The sequence below is a fragment of the Aythya fuligula genome, chromosome 3, assembly GCF_009819795.1.
Source record: "Aythya fuligula isolate bAytFul2 chromosome 3, bAytFul2.pri, whole genome shotgun sequence".
Taxonomy (NCBI): domain Eukaryota; kingdom Metazoa; phylum Chordata; class Aves; order Anseriformes; family Anatidae; genus Aythya; species Aythya fuligula.
Window position 1 is genome coordinate 24,213,898 of NC_045561.1, and position 23,478 is coordinate 24,237,375.

At 44.9% G+C, this 23,478-nt stretch overlaps 1 protein-coding gene across 1 annotated transcript in view; it reads left to right on the forward strand.

Moving 5' to 3' along the window:
- Positions 1-23,478, forward strand: part of SLC35F3 (solute carrier family 35 member F3) — a 53,751-nt gene that overhangs the window by 24,245 nt on the left and 6,028 nt on the right. Inside the window, exon 3 of the mRNA XM_032185647.1 lies at positions 23,109-23,328. Within this exon, the coding sequence (XP_032041538.1) occupies positions 23,109-23,328 (220 nt within the window). The remainder of the gene's footprint in view (positions 1-23,108; positions 23,329-23,478) is intronic.

Consider the following 23,478-nt stretch of genomic DNA (forward strand, 5'->3'; position numbering starts at 1 on the left):
CACAACTCAGGAGGGAGTGGTAAGGAAGCTTAGGATATTTTTTTCAGCCCAGATCCGTGTCAAAATGTCTTGAAGGCTGCTACCTTTAAAGCTCCTTTAAAAAGGGAAAGTGCCTGTATGGTAACAGACTTTGTAGCTATAATTAACAGCTCTCAATAAAGACGGATGATACAGGGAGAAGTGTTCGAGGCTGGCAGCACCACAGAAGTGGAAAAAACCTTTTTGTCCAGCTGCCTAGTGGTTATGGCCCATGTCCAGATTTCCCAGGATGATTTGTGTTTGTTTTAAAAGACAGCCTCATATAAATGCACAAATACCTGGCTGGAGATGCTGTGAAGTCAGGGACTAAGGGATCTGGCCACCCTCGTTTGTTAGTCATAGCTTCAGCTTTAGCTTTACCAAGAGGGAGGAACAGCCAAAGATGAAGGTTAGCAGTAGCACAGGTATATATGAACAGGGTGTCAGAAACTGAAAAACCCTATCAAGCAGTTATATAAGATAATATCTGTGAACATCCATAGATTTTTTTTTTCCTGAGGTAAAACATGTTAAGATAAGAGCCAATGGGTAGACAGGTTCATCTATGTGCTTGCACACACACATGTTCAACTAATTCTGTGTATTCCAGTGCTAAAACGCCTTTCCAAAAGTTAGCTTCCTGCCAGAAAATCTTACCCAAAATGGAAAAATGAACAAAATCTGTTTTTTTTTCATGTCATGGGGGTCTCTTGGACTCAGCAAGCCTATATCAGTCAGGTCCCCAGCAGCCTTCTTATCCACCCCTATTCCCCATATCTCTGAACTCTTCCCATATAGAGTTGGTTTCAGTTGGCTTATTAATTTCTAAGCCACATTCCTTCTCTTTGGAGCTGAGTGGTTATTTGTTTGTTTGCTTAAGCTGCTTATTTCACCAGTATGTCGAGACTCCTGTAGTGTTTCCTTCATATCTGTGAAAACCTTCCACTGCATCAGTACAATGGTCAGACTCGCACATTGTGAGTCCAGGCCAACTCGCTACAGTAGAGCCATTCCTAAATGTCATCTGGCATTTGTCCTTACATTGCATCTAAAAAAACTTACTTTTTCCTTTTTTTTTTTTTTTTCCCAGTACTCTTTTTTTCCCATTTAATTCTCTTCACTATCTGTTGTAGAAGCCAACCAAATGAAAACTGCATTCTGCTTTTCCTGCACTGAAACTGAAAGTGAAGCCTTCTTCACAAGTCTGGCTTTTTGTGCTTTCAGCTGGAGTGCACATAGATTTCCAAGAACAGAAAGAAAAATCTTCAGCTATGAAAAGCTCTCCTATTAAATAGCGCACTCAAAAACAGCCAGAAACTTTCTGTACTACCTAATGGTACCTTGAATAAAAATGAAGTTACAGCTCTGTAACACTGATATTTCCACCATCTAACAAATGGTGCTGCTGTTAGATCGTCTCACCAGGGGATCCCAAATGTTAGCTTGTAGAATCATGGAATAAGTCTGGTTGGTGGGGACCTGGGGACGTCTCTCATTGTGGGAATGGTGAGACACTGTATCATGGAATGAGACGCCTCCCCAGGACCCCACCAACCACAGTTGGTCTCATACGGTGAGCACAGAGCTTCAACGTATCTACTTCATTTTGCTAAAGTTTAGTGAACTGCATACACTGGACAAATATGGTTTTTTTTTTTTTTTGGTCTAATTTATTACATCATTTAAAGTCCTGTCTCTAGAAATCCCAAAATTACACATACCAGAATGCATTGGCGTGAATGGTACCTGTTCTGCTGCTGTTTGCCTCTTTCTGCTAGAGCAACCTTAAATATTTGCCCGTCCTCTGACAAGAACATGTTGTTTCAAACGCTGATGATTTGATTTATTTTTGATTAAACTTTAATTTTTTTTTAAAGGGTATCAACCCACTGTACAGTGTTTTTGCTTAACTTATTTTAAATAATCAAATTTTCACCTAGTATTTTCAGTATTTCGTGAAGTTTTCTATATTAAATGTGATGGGTCCAGTCAGCATTTGACCCTAGATGACATCCTCTCCTACAAGCAAAGCTAGATCAGTAAATGATGTATGATTTCAGTGAACAGTGTGCTTAGCATGGAATTGTTGGTATGCCTGGATGCAGATTCTTAGCATGAGATATTCCAGGGTCCAGTGGGATCAGCAGCCATGGAGCCATCCAAGTTAACAGGGGTCCAGACAAGTCTCTTGAGAGTGTCTATGAAGGATTTAATCATACCAGCAACAGCTGCTTCATGTGTTAACAGATTTGTTTCTGAATAAGAATGAATGTACAATTAGAATTTACCAAACTGCTAAAGATACTTTCTTGGGATCTCTTCAAAATGGAGCATCAAATTGGCTTTATTTTTAGGTAAACAAGAATCATAATGAGGACGTTCCTCTTGAAAGTCCTACCAGTTATATGTATACTTAATGTATATAACATATGTTAAATGTATACTTAACTTTTGGCTGGCAGGATGTAAAAAAAATTCTGCTGCTTTATATTTCTAGAACTTTGTTTTGTTTTAATGATTCACAAAAATTAACAGCTGGCTTCCCGGGTATGTTTGCTGTAAGAAACCAGGGACAAGTCGTTTCAAGGAACTGGAGACACGTGTGTTTCCTCCACAGCAATTGTGCTAAAAACAAACTGTTCTCTGTGTAGCTTTAGATATTTTCCACTGTTACGCTGCTGATATCTGGAGTCTCATTACCAAAAAAAAAAAAAAAACCAAAAAAAACCCTTTGTCTAGCACAGCAGAGTAATTAACAACAGATTTTAGGCACACGTAGAAACATCTCACCAGGGAAATTTGAGAAGGAGATGACAAAGAGTGTCTTGGAATCAGTGTCATGCCATGATCTGAATGTGTAATGGCAAATTGTCCTTCCTCGAGCAGCTCAGCCGCTCAGTCGATCTGCCTCCATCGGGCAGCCTGCCTCTGCCACGGCTTTGGGCCAGCAGCCACGGCCACGCGGCTCCTGCGCATGACGCGCGCTGATGGCACCTACAAGATGTTGTGCAGCTGGCAGGAAAAAGATGCAATAGTTCATTAGTTTTGCCATTCTGCATAATTCAAGCGTTTTCAAAAGGAATGGCACTGGAAGCTTTGTAGTACTGAAGGTGCATAATAATCGCATCAAAATTGCCCATCTGCAGCTAAAGTGAGATAATTGCCTAGGCGTATCCGCATTTGCAGAAGAGATTTTGAATAATAAATGTTTATAAAGCCCTTCTGTCATCATGTTATCCAGTTCTCACCCCGTAAGCCAAACTCTCAATTCATTTACACTCTTTTCAAACCAAAAATAGCTCCCGTCGGTGCAGCTCTGCAGTTGGTGAGGATCAGGCTCTGGACGAGTTTGTCACCTGGAATTCTCTCCCAGCTCCCCAGCAACACGCATCAGCCAAATCAGAAGAGAGTCGTCAGCAAACCCCGCCGATTCCTTGCTAATGATAGTTTCTGTCTTTAATAATTAATTTATGTAAATGACTGGTGTTTAGGGGTACTGCTACTGGTTCTCAGTGGTGCTTCCTGAGGGGCCAGGCCTGTCCAGAGTGACATCCACAAAAGGGCTGAGATGCATGCCCCATCCTGAAAACAGGCATAAATATCTTCCTGTGGTTTCCAGCAGATGCTTCTCCCTGCTTAGGGACCTCTTTTCTGTCCCAGAGGTAAAAGCCTGATGGATCCATCCTCACAAAATACAGGCACACTGAGACCAGCAGCAGCAGGTTAGATGCCTTGTTAATTCGTTTTATTGTTGCTGAGCTACCCTGCTCTTGCAGATGAGCTCCTTAGCATGGGATCAGCTCACCCAAGGCTTTGAATGTGGTCCCTCCAGGTGTGACAAAGTGTGGACAGCTGAAAGCCATGTGGTGGTGTTACTGCATGCTCTCCTGCCCAGCCCTCTGCATGGGATGCTGTTTGTAACTGCTCCCCCGTTCTGGTGCGCTCCCATCTCCTGGCAATTATACACAGATGGCACTGACCGGGAGAGGTTTTTTTGATGTGACTTTGTCATCTTATGCCTCTCCAAGAGTGGTTTAATTGCTTTTTCCATTAGACTTGATACAAGTCATGCTGAAGTCCCAATCAGCCTCAGTATGCCTGACTGATACCTGATATCTGCCATTTAATATCTGTCTTTACCTCTCCCATGATCTTGTTCAGCAGCTGACGCTGCTTGTTCTAGCCCCATAGTACTGCCAGCCCTAAACGAGCAAACATGTATAGCTTGCACAGGGGTGAAAAATGTTTCAGACTAGATGACAGAATCACCTGCTTTCTTCCACTGTGTGCCCCTTGTCTTTGTGCACGAGCGAAGGAGCTGCTGCTTCAGCAAAGAGCCACTTGTGTCCCCTGTGGTCAGCACGCCCGTAGCTCTGCAGCTCGTAAACCCTTGCTCACCGTAATGAGGTTTGAGCCCACAGTGCCTCTTGGGTGCTGGCATCCTGCTGAGCACCTCGGCACGGGCACAGCAAGGCTGCACCCAGAGCAGAGTACGGTGTGGCCATGTGGAGGGTGCCTCCGCTGCTGGCATCCAGGCGGACAGGCTCACCTCAGAGCCCAAAACCACATTGCTGTGCTCATCGTTCTTCTTGTGAAACAGTCTGAAAAGAGATCCAGATGCTGTGCCAAAATTAGTAATGATGTGAACTACTGCTCAGTGCATTTTTTCTCTCTCTTAAGGGTTTGAGCTTATTAAATAACCTCTCTCAGCTTCATCACAGAGCATTACGTTTTGAACAAGGGCTGAGCCCAGCCACTGAAGATCTTTATTCTAGCTGTGTAGGTGAGCTTTTATTGAAAGAGCCAGATTTAACAGAGTGTACCCCAGGCACCATCACAGTTACTGAGCCAGATTATGCCTTGTGTGAATCAGTGGGGTCGGATGGGGAAATCACAGGGCGCTATGACACGGAATTACCCTGTTACTGAGGCTCAACATGCAGGGTGCGACTTGTGTCTGAAGAGCCCAAGAAACTTTTGGAGAGGGTCTTGGTTGGTGCGAGCTCTGCAGGACAGCCCGAGTGCCTTTCTCGACAGTTCTGCACAGCCTGCTGCACGGGCTTGCTTCTGAGCAAGCTGACACCTGCCTCCCATGCCGGGAAAGCTGCTTCTTCTCAAGCATCTGTCTCCGAGCACTGCTGGTGCAGCTCCGAAAATCCTTTCCCCTGCTAAGAGCGGAGCCAGAGCACAAACAGGGGGTACCCGCAAGGTGCCTGTGAGCACAGCGTGCCCAGCTGGTGCTCCCCACTGATGTGCCTGGCCAGGCTGAGGGATGGAAGCTCACCTCCCTTTACTCCACCCTCCATCCCACTCACATTTCAGGATAAATCCAGTGCACTCGGCGATGGCCTGGAGCTTTGCCAGCATGGCCGAGTGCCGGCTCTGACCCCTGCAGTGCCTTGGGACAAAGTCATGCTCATTTCAAACATGGAAGGAGTAAAGCCCTGTTTTTCCACTGGGGATGAATTACAGTAGGATTGGAAGAGTAGTCCTTGTGTCAAATGCATCTTCACTCTCTGTACAACCCAATTATTATTTTTTTAAATTCTTAGCGTTTGGGAAATAATTCTTCCTCCACAGCTCTCTGCAGACAGTGTCCCCACTTCCAAGATGACACACTCCCTCTGAACAACATTTTATGGCCCTCTTCTGGGCTCCTGTCCTGTCGTGGCTGATGCCATGACAGGAGACACTAAGTTTAGCAGCCTTAACCTTTCTAAAACCTCTATTTTAAACTCTAAATTTGCTCACCCATAATCCATTTGAAATCAGTGGGTGCTGACAGTCTTCATCCCACTGAACAAGTCAGTGTGCTTAGGTACCTGAATATTAATTTATGTTTTTAATTTGATCTGATTGCAGTGTGAAGGAAGAGAAATTCAGTAATTCCTTGCAGCTTGATCATTGGTGCCGTCTATAGATTATTTATCAAATTCTTTTTATTTTATCTTGATAAGAAATGTAATGGATCTCATCAACAGCAAATCATTTGTCTCTGTTGGTTTACTTTGAAGGATGATTTATGTATACATTAAATTTGATTGCAAGCAGTTTCCTTACACATGTAAACCTCAATTTTCAAAGATCTCTTAGGATGCTCTAAGTTTTAATAACAGCTTCACATAAAACAGAATTACCCAGTTCTGGTAGTAAACATGAGAAAATTTGGATACAGGGAATTAGTAAAATAATAGTCTGCTCGTTATTGCACAAATTACTCTCTATAATTAGGGAAAACTGTTTTTTAAGATGTGCACTGACCATGTGGCCATATTTTGGTATATGCACCCTTGTTTTTATATTGATCCAAAAGAGGAAAAGTTAGATATTCTTTTAGTGATGGAGCACAGTAATTAAATAAATTTCACATCAAAACCAAAGAGCAGGAATTATTAGGTAGATTTTTGTCCCTGCTGTGTGTCTTCAAGATATTATTCCGTGCTTTCTGTTGGGTAGCTAACATGGCTTGCTCCTTTCTCCCAGTCCTGAAGCTGCCTGCTGAGCATCTCTCACATGCTGGGAGTATTTTGGTTTATGGCTCAGCCCACCTACCAACTATTTCAGCTACCGAGATGCCATGAGCTAATTAACGCATATATCATCTTACACATACCTCAGATGCCATGTGATGAGATGAGCAGTGAAGAGACTTACCCTTACACTTCTTTGTCTTATTCTTTCCCACAGGCCAGGCACTGGCTTACCTCAAGCCTGGACACATTTTCCTTGCTGAACCGTTCGTTCATGTATTTTTGTTCTCTATTTATTTATTTCTAGTTCCCTTCCTCAGCTAGTGTGCATGCTAGGTTGGAGCTTCATTATCTAAACCTGTGTCTCCTTTGCCTAGCTCATCAGCTGTGTAGGTGTCATTATCACTTATTATTTGTATGAAATGAGCACCCTGGAAATCCTGATCTGCACTGGCACCTTGAGCTAGATGCTTTTCCAACAGGGAGCTGAACACAGTGCCTGTGCCATAGAACTTGCAGTCGAGGCTGAGGCACGTGCATGCACGCAGATCTGCTGAAGCCTGGTGGTTTTCACGTAACAGATGATGGGTTGCTGAGGTCCATGCCTAAGCAGCACAGTGTGTGATGTGATAGCGCAACGTGGCAGATGAACAGGAGGGAACGTAATTACAAATGTCCTTGTAGATGAGGATGAACCCATGATTTTTGGACTGATTCCTCTTCTGCTTGAGATCAGCTTTCTGCCAGCGTGGTGCTGCGTTCTCACCCCTTCGTGTTGTACCCTGAAGTAAGAGGTCCAGATCCTACCAAAGTCAGCAAAAGAGGAAGCCCTATGCAAGAAGCAGGCAAATGAGAAGTCCCACTGGGAAGCTCCCCATGAAGGCTTGCAGCATGGCCTCCAGCATGGCTGGGCTGGTTAAACCAAAAGATGTTCATGAAATCCAAGGTCGAAAGAAATCTAAAAGCATCTTAGAAAGATGCAAGCCTGCTTCTCTAGATAACATCAACAAGTCATCTGTTTAAATTAATCTATGTCTGAACTTCAGCAGAGATGAGTGCTTACAGAATATGTAGGCTGTGATACATCCCCAGCAGTAATTCTGTTAAATTTTCCAACACCCCCTGCTATGCATGTGTAAGGATTCGCAGGCACACCGAAACAGGCCACCTGACTGTACTTGTCTCCTCTGCTTTCAGCCACTCTTGGAGCAGTACCGTGCCCCCTCCTTCCATCCTTCCTGCTACAAAACCAACCATTTTCATTTTAACCCAGGCAATCCATTGTACATGGCTGCAATCACACTGCCCGTAACTGCGACCAAAGAGTATCCGATGCAGATTATGTAGCGCGTTCAGATATTGTCCCCTGGAGCCACAGCCTTGGGACAGAGCCAGAAAAGCCATTTTATAATTACAGTCTAAGTCCAGGGGCTTTATAAATCCGTCATATACTTAAAAAAAATAAAAGAGCAGGCATGCCCATAGTGCAGGCATTAATACTGCTAGCCGATGTCCACTTGCCTGCTAGGTGGCAAACTGCAAGGCTGCAGCAGGAGCTCGCTGGGGCAGGTGTTGTGCCCTAGTATGTTTGCACTGTGGTAGGAGGCAGCTGATTTGTGAGTGATGTCTGTGCAGCTGCTCTGGAAGCAGAGTGCTATCCTGGAAGTAAGGATCACAAGGTCACTCTCCAGAATGAAGGAAGGAATAAGCATGTCACGGGAGTAGAAGGTGGAAGACAAATGAACCCGGTAATGTCGTGTCTGGCAAATGCTTGGCTGTCCTCACCACAGCTCGGCTTTCAGGACCGGCAAGCCAAAGGGAGTCTCATTGCTCTGCCCTTACAGCCTCACTCCAAAAATCACATTCCCACACTCCCTGTAACTCCTTCCACACATTAAATCCAGCAGGATGACATAAACTGCAGCTGTATGTCACAGAGCTATTTCGTTTTAGCCAGAAGTGAACACTGTAAAAGTGGATGAGCTGCACACTTAGCTGATGGAGATCAAAAGAGTTTGATTTCTGTAGCTGAAAACTGTCAAAGAACAGAAATTACTTCTGTGACCCTAAATCAGGTTACAGTTGCTGCAGGTCTTTCCTGATATTCTTATGTTTTACTTTAGAAATTCTCTATCGTTAAACGATGTTTGTCTGTGCTGCAGTCTATCACCTGGTATCTGAGCATCTAAATGCAAGAAAACTCTTTAACAGGCTCTGTTCCAGGTAGCTTATTAAAGCCATTACCAGAGGCACATCAAAATGTAATAAACCCAGAAGCAGATAATGGTCAGAACAGTTCTAGCATGAAATACATGATCTGTTCTGATTAAGGTAAATCCAGTATAAAATCTGCCATTTTCATTTGACAGTTTCAAATGTCACATTCGCGTTCCTGAGACAAATACAGATACTACTTTCCTGAGTCACCTCAAGTTTACTACCAGCAGTCAGTGTGTGCCATTTAAGCATCACAAGGCTGTTCTCCCCAGTCTTCCAGGTGCTCTCACCAGACGATGTAATTCTGCTGTGGGTGATCCTGACTCTCCCTCTCTCTGCTGTGCTGTTTCCCAGAAGTAGTTCCGGCAATTCTAGCTGGCCCTGTGGCAGGATGGATGGTTCCTTATCACAGAAACTTACAGGGCCACCTGCCAGACCAAGCACATGCTGGTAAGGTTGGCATGGTCCAAGCTGAGCTGAGCAGCTTATCGGGAGTTTATAGCATCCTTTCAAAGACAATAGGGCTGTACTTTAGCTCTGCACTTACACCTAAGCAGTTCAGAGCTCTTTAGTTAATGAAATGTTCTTTAATTCTCATCACTCCTGATCTGCAGGGAGTTACACTTGTCTTACAGACTGATGAACTGAGTGAGGGTGCCTGTCTGATGCATCCAAGGTGGATGAAGTGGAAGAGAGGGAAGAGAAAGACAAGAAAGTGGCAGGGTGTCCAGGGGAAGGATGATGCTGGAGACAAGACAGGGCTTGGCAGACCCAGGTTGGTAATTCCTGCGTTGTACAGGTCCATCCCTTCGCAGGCACTGCCAAGTGAATCCCACACTGACACAGGCTGGGCAAAGGGGAAGGCTTACAATGTGTTATTACTTCAGTGATTTCCATGCTTAAAGCACAAGTACAGCATTTGGACCAGCAGATGGGTTTCCCAATTCATTAACTCAGGAGTTCTGCATCTTGGTCAGAAAAATTCCTGTGTTATCACTGTTGCAGATAAGGAGTCTTTGCTGCTTTCAAGTCTTTCACAAAGCAAATCAGTGATGGCTGTGTTGAAATCTTAATTTGTAGATTTGCAGCTAAGATTAGGGTGGCCCATTAGATGCTAGCAAGGCACCAGCTCTTTCCTCAACGGGGCAATGTCTTCAGAGTGCTCCTCTGGCCAGAATTTTTCTTTTACTGAGGATCACACAAAGCAGAGCCAAAACAATCTGTTTAGCAGGCAATAAAAATATAAAAGAAAAAGAACAAGTACATAAAAAATGTCACTAAGAAGGAGAGCAGTGTGCGCTGTAACAACCTGATCCCAAACACACTGACATTCCCCCCACACATGCATTGCAATGACAAGACCCGACTGCTTTGTGTCTTGTAGTACTTCTGTGGTACCACACTCTGGCCAGGGACTTCTCATCTGCCATGTTTTGATGATGGCTCCACAATCTCTTGTCTTGTAGGAGTAAAACCTTAAAAATATGAAATATTTCATATAAATAATGTTTCTAAAGTATACAGATCAACACTCTGAAGCAGAGTATCTGTGGCAGGATTCAGATTTAAAGCAAATTTCCTGGCCTCCAAAGAACCACTGTGTATCCCATCCAAACACATAAATAATAATGGCTAGTTTCTCATTCAGAGATGCGCTTGTAGCTTCCAGCAGTTCCTGCAGTCGCAAATGTCAGTTTGCTCCACCAGCTGAACTCTCCAAGTCTGTTTTGTTTTGTTTTGTCTTGTTTTTAATTCAGCAAATCTGAAACCTTACAAACTGCTTCCCTGGGATTTCTGAGGATCCCTCACCAGTATTCACATTTCTGATCTTTCCAGCAACTTCAAATAGATCTCAGTTTCTTACAGCCTTGCAGTAGTGCAGTCACCTCAGTGCCATAATCTCTTTGTTTACTTGTGGAACTAATCAATTCTATCTGATCTCTCTCTCCCTTTATATTTCTGCTCTGTTCTTTTTAATATCATGCTTGCTTTACTTCATTCCAAATGAAGCAATCAAGAGCTAATAACCCCATTAGTTTATTTACGCTCTTATTTTGTCTCTAATGAGAAAGTTGGCTGTAAATCACAGAGTAGGAATAAAAGTCACCACCAAATGTGCCAGAAGTGGGGGCACAACAGCGACCCACATATGCACCACCTAACTCTTCCTCTAGAAACCAGGGGGTCAAAGAAAGCTACACCATTCTGGAATAAAAAAGAATACAAGATTTAATAACTTTGGCAGCTGATACCATTTTTAAAGCCCTAAGCCGTCCAGTAAAACAATATGCATAAAGTGGTCTCTGTGGCTATTTGGGGTATTTGTTTGCTATTCCTCCTGCTTCTGGACTCCAAGTCCACATCAACATCAGCAAACAAGGCTCTGCTGGATCTTGATTTCTCTGTACCTTATGTTTTAAGAAGAGTCTTCAGATAAAGTTTTGCTTTTACGTAGGATCCTCATGAAACACTGCCCATACTTTTACAGACTCCTTTGTAACTCTGAAAACTGGGGAGGAGGAAACTCCTTCAGACAATGCAGCTGAACTGGTATGTGTGATCTTTCTAGCAGAGTAATGTTTATGATTTCTTTTAAAATTTCCTCCTACGGATCTTATTTATAACGATAACTATAAACTATATTGTATGGAGGGAAAACTCCCCTACCTTAAAACATAGTTCTTTCTTGCCTGTGAGGCTTGGGTCAGCAGAGGCTTTTATGCAGTCACATTGAAGAATTGTGAAGGGATAATATAATGTGTCATTAATAGACTGTGAAGGCAATTGCTTTTTTTTTTTTCCAGGAAACATTCAGAAATTTCAAAAGAAATCTTGTTCCTAATGAGGTGAAACACAAGAGCATCCACAGACGCAAAATGAAAATAAAACCTCCTTTCAACTAAAATATGTTCTTTCCAACTCTTTTTAAAAATTTTGTTGATTTTGTTCACTTCCATTATTTTCCACTATAGATTTAGTGAACATCCATTTTGAGTTTATAAAAGAGACTTCACTTAAAATGTTCAAATAGAACAATTTCAAAACCTCTCTCAGTACTTTCTCTAAAGGTGTTTTGAACCTGTACCCTTCTTCAGAAGCTTCCATTTCAGTGAATTAGCATTTTGGTTCACCAAATTGTTTCACTGAGAATTAAATGAACATAATAATTTACAACTTCTTGACCAAATGCTGTAGGACATGTCTTCAAAGATCCAAACCACACAGGTTCCCACAGCTCTTAGCTGAAGCTGTATCTACCTAGCTTTTCATGAGCAGTCTGGGAATTTCAGCTGTCATGGCTCCATTTCTGTGCTTTCCAGTCCTTCTTTAACAATACAGTGATGTCAGTATTTCCAATTTTGCCTGTCTACTGTTCAGACAAGGAAGTGCTCATATGAGGAGTCAGAAATGACATATTTCTCCTGGACAACAGGTAATTGACTTCCAAGCCATTCTCAGTTATTGCATGTCACTTGAGAGACCTAAATGTACTAGTCAGTAATGCAGAGAGAAGCTGTTCGGTTACCATTACGTATCACTCCATTATTATCATTTATGCTGAGGTCTTTCTTACACTAAATTAATGCAGCTAGCAACAGGAACATATTGTAGAACATGTTTTTTAAAGAACTAGCCTATTGGGAAAAATGTCAAAACAAGTAAAGCTGTTTAGAAATATGAATCTCAGAAGTGCTGTATATTGTATTTTATAACACCACCCCTTTGGCTCTAAAATTGTTAGCTGTACTCCTTCACTCCATGTGACGCAAGAGTGTGGAGTTTCTCAGTTCCTCACACTCTCATTTGCCAAGATCACCACTCTCTGAAGCGTGCTGTTAAATCGTGCTCTGGGATGAGGGTAGATGCCACCACAGCACCTTGAGATCTCCTCACTCCACCTCCGTGGGAAGCTGAGGACTCACTCGCTCCCCTCCCTGCTCTGCTGCCATGCACAAGGTGCTCTTGAAGACAGAGAGCACCGGACAGAGGCTGCTCTGATTTTGTGTCAAATGGACATCAGCAGTGCAATTAAAAAGGCAAACAAACTTCAGTCAGAAAAAAATCACCTGCTGTTGATACAGGGCACTCTAAAAATGGCCACAAATAAAAGTATTTAGAAAAGATTATTTCCTTTCTGTATCCCGGTTTACTTAATGCATCTAGCAGCAATTTGTGTGTTGTCAATGTCAGCTTCTCTGTTGTGTCAGTGAGCTCTCTGCTTTCTTTTTGTATAACTTTACTTCTTTTCATTGACTAGATGCCAAATTGATGGTGTCTCTTCTGGTAGCTCCTGAATCACGTGCTTTCCTGTTCCCAGCTGTCCCAGCATCCTGTCATAGTGCTGCACAATTGGTGTTTAGACTGTGAGGTTGAGTTGTTTCCCTCATTATCTGTATTACAGCTTGATACTGCTATTTAGTGAGGATTTAATGAGCCAATAGATTATGCCCATGGCCCAAGGCTGGTATCACCAGTGAGACAGCCTGTGGGCTGGCAGTGCTTTGCCAGATTGAACTGCACATATCTCTATGCAGAGTCTTTCTGATCATCCACAGGCATAAAGGTCTGAAGTAAATGTGTGTATGTATGTATGTATTTTACATATATATTTTCCAACGGACATGTATGATTATACATATGGTAACACCAGTGTTTGCGTAGCCAGTTATCACCAAGGCATTTCACTCTTCCTTGTATTGTCCCATGTCTCGCTCCTTTCCTCTCCCAAGACACAACAGCACCATTTCCCCTCTGTCAGCACTGTGCTTCCAAACCAGCAGATCTGAGACCCAAACATTTCCAGAAACCAAGGTGCCAGCTGTTATAAAAGCATTTTATTCTTGCCAGGTTTTTTTGTCTGCCTGCACCAAAAAATAAAAAATAAAATAAAATAAACAAAGATTCCCAGGAGGGCCAGCTGGCCAGCTTCTCCCAGAAGTCTCATTTTGACTCTTCCAAAAAGTAGGGTGCAGGTCACAGCTGCAGCGTAGAAGCCGGATGTAAATCAGAACAGGCCAAGCTCAAGATATCCGCAAGTGATCGCTGCACAGTTTCAGACGCCGCAGGCCGTTCACACCCTGAACTTCCACTGACGTCAATGGAAATTTCGGATGATGACGGAGAGCAGTGACGATGTTGACTCCGGCAGTGAAAGCCTTGAGAGCCTAATGTTTAGTTTTTCTCTGCCTAGGTTTGTATATGCTGTCCCTCACCACGCGCCGAGCACCGCACAAGTGCTTGACTCACCTCAGCATGGCCTGGGACACTGCTGAGGGGGGGATGCAGGCCAGCCAGGGGCTTGGCCAAGCTCTTTCAGGAAAACTGTGGCAGAGCTTTGCAGCCGACCTCCAATCCAGCCTCTTGGCTGCTGCTTTTCAGTACTGAAGTGCTTTGAGTATTGCTCACCGTGCCTCTGCAGCCTGCTGAGCTCAGGGAATTGCCTAATCTGTGAAGGCAACATTAAACATAATGTGGCAAGATTTGGTTTTGTTTGTTTTATTCCGTTTTACCAAAGCAAACACCAGCTTCACCGAGTTCACCTTTTAATGGGCAGAATCAGCACACGCCCCAGAAGCTGAGGTGCGCTTCTGAAATGGCGGCCGGTGTGGCGCCGCTCTGTGGCCTGCTGAGGGGAGCACTGCCGCAGCGTGGAGAGTCCCGGTTAATTAGTGCACATTTGCTCTGCATGGTCTTTAGGTATGGAGAACGTGCCAGAATGGCCCTGCTGGAGCCTGGGCAGGTTCCTCTCAGCTATCCTGCCAGGCTAGAAGTCCATGCAAGCAGCAGCATGACTGCAGCCCTGTCAGCATGCCTCTAGTGGTGCCCTCCCTGTCCCTATCGCCCCTTGGTGAGACCAGGAGGAGGAGGAGGCTACACTGCAAGCTGAAGATGACTGGCAGCATTGTCTTCAAAATAGATGGCCAGCCACAGTCACAGCCCCGATTAGATCTTCTGTCAATCCTGGTGTAATAAAGAGTAGTCATAGCTGTAGAATGACTCAGCCTGCCTTTGAGTCACAGTCTTAACATCCACTCTACAGGTGTCCAGTGAACATACTGTTCCTAGGATAGCTTTTTCAACAGAAAACGAGGGTGGATTCAAGAGGTAAATTGTAAGTCAGATTGAAGGACAGAGTGAAGAAAGGGAGCCCTGTGGGGGCCAAATGGGTTTCTGTGGCTAGCTGTGGGGTTAATGTGGGGTTTCTATGCCTGTCTGAGATACTCAATCCAATCAGACCATCAGGGCATCGAGGAATAGTGCTCAGAATGATGAAGTCTTCTTGGCTTGATGAGTAAAGAAGAAAGAATTTGGAGTATTTAGACCCAGTGTAATATACCTCATCCTGCAGGATGCATACTAAAAACTAGGACCAGTCTTTTCTGCCCACCATACCTTGGATATTCAACAGTTTTCCTTGTGAAGGGTCATGTTATCATAGCACCTTTGATAAGTTACAGTCACACAGATGCCTAGAGAATGACAAATTTTCTCCCTTATGTTCCCACATACAAATGTGGGATGGTAGCCCAGCAGTGGACAGGATAGAAAGCTGATTTTGAATAAAAGATTATTATTACTTATAATTCCTGTCATTAGGATTAAATGTTAGGAAAGAAGAGTAACAGTCCTTATAAATGTAGAATCTGTGATTTATGTACATTTTTTCTCTCAGTAAAAAGGAAACTTTGATAACTCCTAGAGGATTGTATAGTGGTACTTCTCTAGGCCATACCAACTCCTCCTACATAGGTTACGTTTATCAGTTTGGCCACTATTTCCAGTCTCATTAAAGCTGCTACCAATTTGTCTAGTCCCAAACATCAAGTTTAGAAACTTGTCACTTACCATCTCTCCCCCACACCTTATTAAAGAATCAGCATGGCATTTCCTTGGGCAGGAGGGCAGTTTTAAGGGCCAAGTTATGGATCCCCACAGTCATCCTCAGGCTTTTTTGAACTCTTGAGTAAATACTGCCTGGAAACAGCCTACCACCCATTTTGCCAGTTTGATCCATAACCCCTCTTGTGGGTTAAAACTCCAGTTTTGGGCAGACTGGGTCCCCTCTTAGAGAGGAGGTGTGGCATGTAGACCTCCCTGTTTCTTCTGCTGTGACCACTGCTGCAGAGAGGCCATTTGCACACCCTGCCATGACCTGCTCTTGACCAAGTCCTCTGCTTGTGCTCTGCCACCAGTCACTCCCACCGTCTTCCTCGTGCTGTGGAGGAAAGACCGTGATTAGCTGTGGTTCACCTTGCTGACTGCTTCTTACCTGTGGTTTCACGTATCTAAAACGTGTTTTACATGTAAGAGTTGGCGGTTCTTTATGTGTACTCCCCTTGGGCACAACCTCAGCCCCCAGGGTAGCCTCCCACCCTCGCACCTCACAGTTTGAACAGGCCTGTTCCTCTCACTCATCCTCCAGCCCCAAGCATACAGCAAGAGCTGCCTTCTGCTCTCACCGCAGGCTCATCAGGAGCCCCAAGCACCTGCAAAGCTTTCTGCCCTCTCTGCCCCTTCCTGTGTCAGCTACTGCTGCTGCCTAGGGGAAATGTCTGGTCTAAATGCCTCCTGGCCTCCAGTCTGGTGGGCTCTGGCTTGGATTTAAGGCAGGTGCTGTGTGCTAATCCAGATGAAGTCGAGGGCGGCAGCTCCCTGTGGGCACTGTAACCAGCTGCTCCATGAAGCAGCCTCTGCACATAACCAAAAAGCTTGTCTCCAAGTACATCCAAGTGTGATGTCTGGCTGGGTGCTTGGAGCTTACACATAACAACGGTATTACATTTGATTTGTATAACACCAATTATCCAGAAAAGTATAAAGCAGTTCAGGCTCTGGGTGCCACTAAGGTATAAAGGCAGAAAATGCCGGGTAATGCAGCATGCGGGAACTATGTGCACGCTGTCACATCACAAGCTTCTTGCTAGTAATGCTGGCCTTGTTTTCCAAAATGGCATGTCCCCCCTGGCCTGGTGGAAGACCCACAGCTGTTGGCATCCCCCACGCAGCAGGCCGCAGGCAGAGCGCCAGAAGCTCCAGCAGCACATACCAGCATGGGCTCGGCTGGCTCTGGTGCCTGTGGGCATGAAATCGTGCAGGAAAGCTCTTGCAAAAAAAAAAAAAAAAAAAATCTCACTGTGATATCCTGTACTGCTCCTGTGAAGCACTAGAGCAGTGGTGATGCTCTTGGCTTCACCACCAACAACCTTCATCAACCTCAGCACTTCCCATCATGTCATTCCAGAGGTGGCTGGTGGCCCTGCTCCCCAGACAGCAAACAACCTCGACACAAAGTACTGCAGTGTGTTCAGAGGCAAAAATTAAATGAAATATTCATGCCAATATAATCCATTTCCTGCAGCCTGTGGAGCCAGTCATGTATTTGAAGGCTGCAGTGTGTGCTAGAGCTGGACTACTGCTCTTCACCTGCAGTGGATGGAAGCAAAATGAACAGGATCAGTGCACAGGGCACAGTGACAAGCCTGACTCTGGAGACACAGGCAGCAGCACAGCAGGAAACTGCAGGGACTGAGATGGGCTCTGAGGTGCCCCTTTTCTCCAAGCTCCCTGCAGGCTCCTCAGGCTGGAAGCTCATCTCCAGAGTCCTCTCTCCTCTGACAAAATCTCAGTGCCAGGAAGGGAGGGAGGCCAGAGCTGGAGCCAGCAGGGAGCATAGGCAGGTAATGGGGATGGAGGACTGTGCCAGATCACCCCCCCCCGAGGAAGGGCACCTGTGTCCCTTGGCATCGTCAACAGGGAAGAAGTGCTGGGAGAGCTGGCGACCGAGACACTGGGGAAAGACAGTCCCAAATATTTTTAGGAAGGAACATGGGAATTGCTGCTGTAGATAGAAAATCTGGGAGGACAAGGGGCATCGAGGGCATGGGGCAGACTCTTCCCTGTGCCTTTGCAGCCGGAGGCTCACACCCCTTTTGTTGTTGTTTTGCTAAGGCAGTTTACACTTTGTGACTTCTCCCTGCGGCTTGGTCTTGTTCTTTTAAAATGCATGTTGTTGTTAGTTTAAACAGTCTCTCATTAAGGCTCAGAGTGTGTGCTAAAACTTGTCTTGGAAATTTGTATGCAGGTGGTTTATAAGATTTGTATTATTTGCTTCTTTTGGAGCCATTCTGGTGTATTATGTAAATCCATAACTAAGCATTTCCTGGGACCATTTATTGTGCAAATGCATAGTTTGGCACATGTACAGTGCTGAGCAAAACCAATTGCCTCTGCCTCCCTAGTCCAGAGAAGAAAGATCAGCCTGGAGATTTTTTGTTTAATTCAAGAGAAGACAATTTTCTCATTTCGTTTCCTACCAGAATGAGTTTCTGCAAACGAGCTGGAAACTCCTGGAACAGTTCAAAACTAAAAGGCAGAACATCAGCCCCAAATCACGTGTGGAAACAAGTACTGCTCAACATCAGACATACGCTTAAAAATGTTAGCTGTATGCTGGATTGAGTTTTAGGGTCATTTATCACGTTTAATAAAATGCTTACAGAAACATAAGCATGAGCTGATGGGCATTAACAAACTGTTAGATTATTTTATGCAATGTCCATTTCTGAGAAACTGCTTAGTATCTTGAATAGTTATTTTTCAGTTTGTGTAAGCAGGAGAGTTTAGTGACAAGCCCCAGATCTAACTGGTGCTTTAAGCTTTGATTCAGGCCTTTTTCTCTGCACAAATTCCCCCCAGAGTAGAGGAAAGCAGGCATGCATTACCTGACATCAAGGGCTTCTCCATCCTTTCTCAGTTTCAAGAAACCTACCCTTGGGGCCCCAGGAGCATGGAGAGACAGCAAGGAAGGGGACATCATCCCAGGGACACAGCGAGGAGGGTGAGCACAAGGACTTGGCATGGACCTGGGCTCATTGCCAGGCTCTGAGCAGAGCGCTGGCATGGCAGGGCCATGGGTGACACACTGCTTGAGTTTCCTGCAGTGTAAGATTTGTAGACATGCTCTCAAGTTGACCTGACCCTGTAGCCAGGAGCAATCAATTAAAGAAACTTTTCCCCAAGTAATCTGTTGCAGAAATTGTGATTTTATGACAGCTTGCCCTTGCTGGATTGCCCTTTCTAAGGACACGGTACTCCAAGCTTGAGATTTGCCAAGGCTGATATTTAAAAGGCACTGCAGGCACCTCGAGCACCTCTCTGGAAATTGCTGAGGCTGGCAGGTTTATTTGCAGTGTTTTATGATCTGGGACACACCACAGGAGCCTCCACGCAACTGTTCTGCTGGCACATGGACCTGTGGTGATGCCGGAACAACACACACAGAGGCTGTCTTGATCAGTAAGAGAAGTTGGCTACAAAATAAACATGCGGGAAACAGATCTCAGAAGATGCAGCCTACAGGCATTCCTCATCCTGTCTCCTTCAAGCACCTGCAGACTCCATCGCTCTGTGCCTCAGCTTGTCCATCTGTAAAATGGGGATCTACCCTCCACTAGCATGGCTCCGAAATCTGCCCATCTGGGAGGGTGATTTTGCTGTGATTGCAGTTCACATGAGTATTGGCTTAAGCAAAGTGGAGCTGGAGACAAGATTTCAGGGAAACACACCATGTACACTCCTGGAGAGGATTTCTGAGGAATGTTTTTGCTTAATTTGTGTTTTGTATCTGCACAGTACTCTTATGCCTATCTCATGAGCATAATGCAGGAGAAAGGATGTGGCTCTAACAGGATAAAATATGAAAAAAAGTCCCTTTTTGTTTTCAATGTAAGAAATTAAATTTGATTTTAGTTTCCTTCCTTTCTTTTAACAGCTGTGGCACTTCGTCTGTCTTGTTGGCTTTTGCTTGGCTTTCAAGTCACGCAGAAGACATTCATGCATGACACCTTAGTCCGTGTCTGTTCACACATCGAATGGAAAATGCACGACTGTCAACAGCGCTACTGCAGACTATTTATCCATGCAGTCCTCATCAGTGCAGGGATGAGCAAAACACGTTTTGCCTGCCAATCTCTAATCAAGAGGCCAGATTAGCTGGCACAGTGGCTGCTTAGCTCTGTTCTGTGGAGCCTATGCTCACGCTGGTGAAAATCAAGAGCAATTTAGCTAAATTCAGTTTGCAGGTACAGACCTTACAAGGTCAAACAAAACAAAAAAATGCAGCCTACAAAGAACAAAAATCAATGACTAGGAGCAACAGCAGAACAAAACATGCTTTGGAGAAGGTTCCAGTATGAATATTGTGAAAATGAGAAAATTTTAACAACAGTTAACAGTCTGGAAAGGAAAAATAACTGGCTTGTGCAAAATATTCCCTTATGATGTGCATTCCTCACAGATATTTTCTACTTTGCTGCACCTTTCCCAAAAATATAATGGCAGCCTCAATGGTGTAATAACTTTTCTGGCATAGTTTTGCTTTCCAGCATCAAGAGGCTGAACCCCCGGGCTAGGGGAACATGCTATGTATGCTTTTTCTGGGTTTTGTCTACCTTCCCTCTTCAAGAAATGGCTTTATTTTGCAAAGGGATGCAAAAAGCATTCCTTCCAGTTTGGGCAGAATTTATACATTCATTTGCACAAGGTTCAAGGCAGGAAGAAACATCCCATCTACCTAGCAATGGTTAAAGATAAAAAAAAGGCAGTTGAAGATGAGTATTGTTAAGCATGTAATTATGAGCTCAGTGGGGAAAAAAAAAAAGGAGCTTTAGTGTCGTGTTTTATTTGCAAGCTTTATTTGACTGCAACACCTGCTTTTGATAAGATTAACTCTTACTTACTTAGCATGCAATTTTGGCACCAACTATTTGTCATTAACTTCGCTGGAGATGCTCATTTCCAGTGCCTGAGATATTTTGATAGTCTTGCTGTGCTGCAGACATGCACAATGGGGCAGAGCTAATTTGCTGTTTGCTGGGTTAATGAAGATATGCACTAAAAAGATTATGAAGAAGAAGAATTAGCACATGAAGGATTATGAAACCAACAATTTAGAGTAATGTATATATACATCTATATATAGGCAGTAAGATTCTTAATTTGATGTTTCCATTCCAGTTTTACACAGCCTTTCACCATTGCCTTACTGATGCCTTGCGTTGCTTATTTTTTCAACCAATTGCTGTGATTACAGTGGAGCTCCAGTCTCACTATTTGGACATGCACAAGGCCAAAGCACGCCTCAGCCCTGTGTCAGCCCTTTCCCTATGGCCTCTCCAGCCATTATCCATGCTGAAAGTGAGACTGCCTACTGCAGCACTGCTGGTATTGCAGGCAGGAGGAGGTCTGGTCAGTCTTTGGTGGCAATTTCTCTTTTGACAAAGAAGGTGGCATTTCTCTTACCAGACCCTGGACCCCTCCTTTAGAGATGAAGGCAAGAAACAGCTTCTCCCTGGGCTCCACTCCTCCTGAGGTGGGCATCAAGAGCAGCTCAGGTTTGCGCATCTCCAGTGACTCAGAGCACAGCAGTAGGCGTTTGTCATGATGCCACGGCGAGCAAAAGCTGCCTGCCCATGTAGATGCTGCATGCTGCTTAAAACCATCACACCTGCAGGCATAGCCCCGCTGTGCTGCCCGAGTCAGCAGGCAGGGCTGAAAGTCGCTGTCCTGTGAAATTGCAAGGAGACAACCCAGTCTCCCCATCCGTCCTGCACCTTTGGGATGCTTCGGGATCTGCAGCTGCTGAGTTTGGCTCCACAAGATGCTGAGAGCTTACAGACCGCCCTTGGGTTAGGGTAGCTTTTGTCTTCCGTAAAAAATTACATTTTCATTAGCAGATGAGATTGTTAAAATATTCATAGGCAGGCTCTTCTGGCACATTCAGGCATGTCTGGAGAGCCACAGGACATGGACTCTGTTTTTGCCAGGGAGTATCCATAAAACATCAGGCCCCGCAATGGGTACAGTGTGCCCTTGTGGGCAAAACCAAAACAACCAGACAGCAGGAGGAACGGTGTCCAAAACGTTCTGTCAAAATATTTAGAGCTGAAGGTTGTTTTTTCCTGGAGTGATTTTGTCCCCCAGCTGTTTTGGGATTACTGTGTGGGTTATATCCCTGCCCTGTCTTCTTCCCATAAGCATTACTGCCCCATCTAGCATTACTCCCTGATAGCTCTCTTAATCAAATGTTACTTCATGAGCTGTGTGATGGCACCAAGGAAAAATTGTCCTTTGATAAGTGATAGGAGACCTGAGGAGACAATTAATATGAGGGGGTTCCTGTACAGCACAGAGTCATCCTTGCACAAAAAGAGGCCGTGTTTCTCTTAATGTACCTCGGGCTTCACTGAAAATAAGGCCAAGAGAGCCAGCTCCTGCATGGATGGATTCCAGAGATGCTGCTGGAAAGGGGCAAAGGCTGGGCTGCCTCCTGCCATGAGGGGATGTGGCAGGGGTGCAGATGCTGCAGTGACCCCCAGGAGATCCTCAATTATCAATTATCAATCCTCAAACTTAATTCCTGGATTTGTGATGGTATTCCCAGAGTTGTCCACCTTGAAGCCCTATCATGAGGTGCTGTACGACATACGAAACAGGGATGGGACTATAAAGCTGGGCATAGTTCTGTAAGATTGGAGAGAGTTAGTAATGAGACAAATCTGAAAAGGCTCAGAGCACACCTTGGTTTCTGTAGCTAACCACCTGATGCAGCCCATTCCATGAGAAAGTGGATAGAAAACACACTTTCATCAGGCTCCAAATAGAGAGACTCGCATGGCCAGTTTCAGGGAAAAAAAAAAAAAAAAAAAAAAAAAAAAAGGAAAAGAAAAAGAAAAAACAGCTTAAAATTCAAGGCAGCAGTGTGCAAACCTATTTGGCATTCATTGTCAGAGGAAAATTAATTTTGCTCAAATTTTGCCAGAGCACCTCATTAAAGCACTTCCAGGCCTCAGGGGCTTTGAAGGTGAGCAGAAGCCCGTGCAGCCACCCGACCCCGTCTGGGCCCCACGCACCCCAGCACGTCGCCACCCCACAGACCCCCACAGCTCTGCCCAGCATGGCCGACTTGCTGCGCAGAGCCAGATCCACCCCTGAGGGGCAAATCCCAAATCCCCCAAATCCCCAGCTGTAGCACTGGGCATTGGAGGGGGCTGCAGTGCCAGGCCCCTCAGCATCCTGGTCCCCACCGGTGTAAAAGGAGAGCAACCCCACGCTGCTTTCATGGCCCACTTTGAAGGTGCTCGTGGTGAGGGTGAAATTCAGCCTTCTGGCTTCACCTCCGCCTTGCTCGATCGTTGCTGCCCCCCGTGTTTGCAGCCCATCCCTGTTGGTGCCCTGTGTAGGTGGTGGCTGATGCAGCAGGTGCTGAAACTTGGTTTTTGCCTTGTCTTTGAGGTCTGTGCCCTTCTTCCCCCAAAGGAAAAGATGAGGAGCAAGAAAAACCCCTGTTTGCTACAGATTGTGACTGGCTTGTGTACTAATGCTGCCTTTCTCTCCTTGTTTTAGGGAGTGCTGCCGATTTTTTGGAGACAATGGCTTGACTTTGAAGGTGTTTTTTACCAAGGCAGCACCCTTTGGTGTTCTTTGGACACTCACAAACTACCTTTACTTACATGCAATAAAGAAAATAAACACTACGGATGTCTCCGTGTTGTTCTGCTGCAACAAAGCGTTTGTGTTCTTGCTTTCATGGATCGTTCTGAGGGACAGGTTCATGGGAGTGAGGGTAAGTGACTCTTATCTCTGTCTCTTTCTGCCCCCTCTCCCTCTGCCCTTCCTTTCCGCTTTCCCCAAGCAGTGCCCCATGCAGCGTCAGCACAGAAACCCTTGGAGAGGGGGACGAGCCCTCACCCGCAGCCTGGCTCCCTGCGCATTT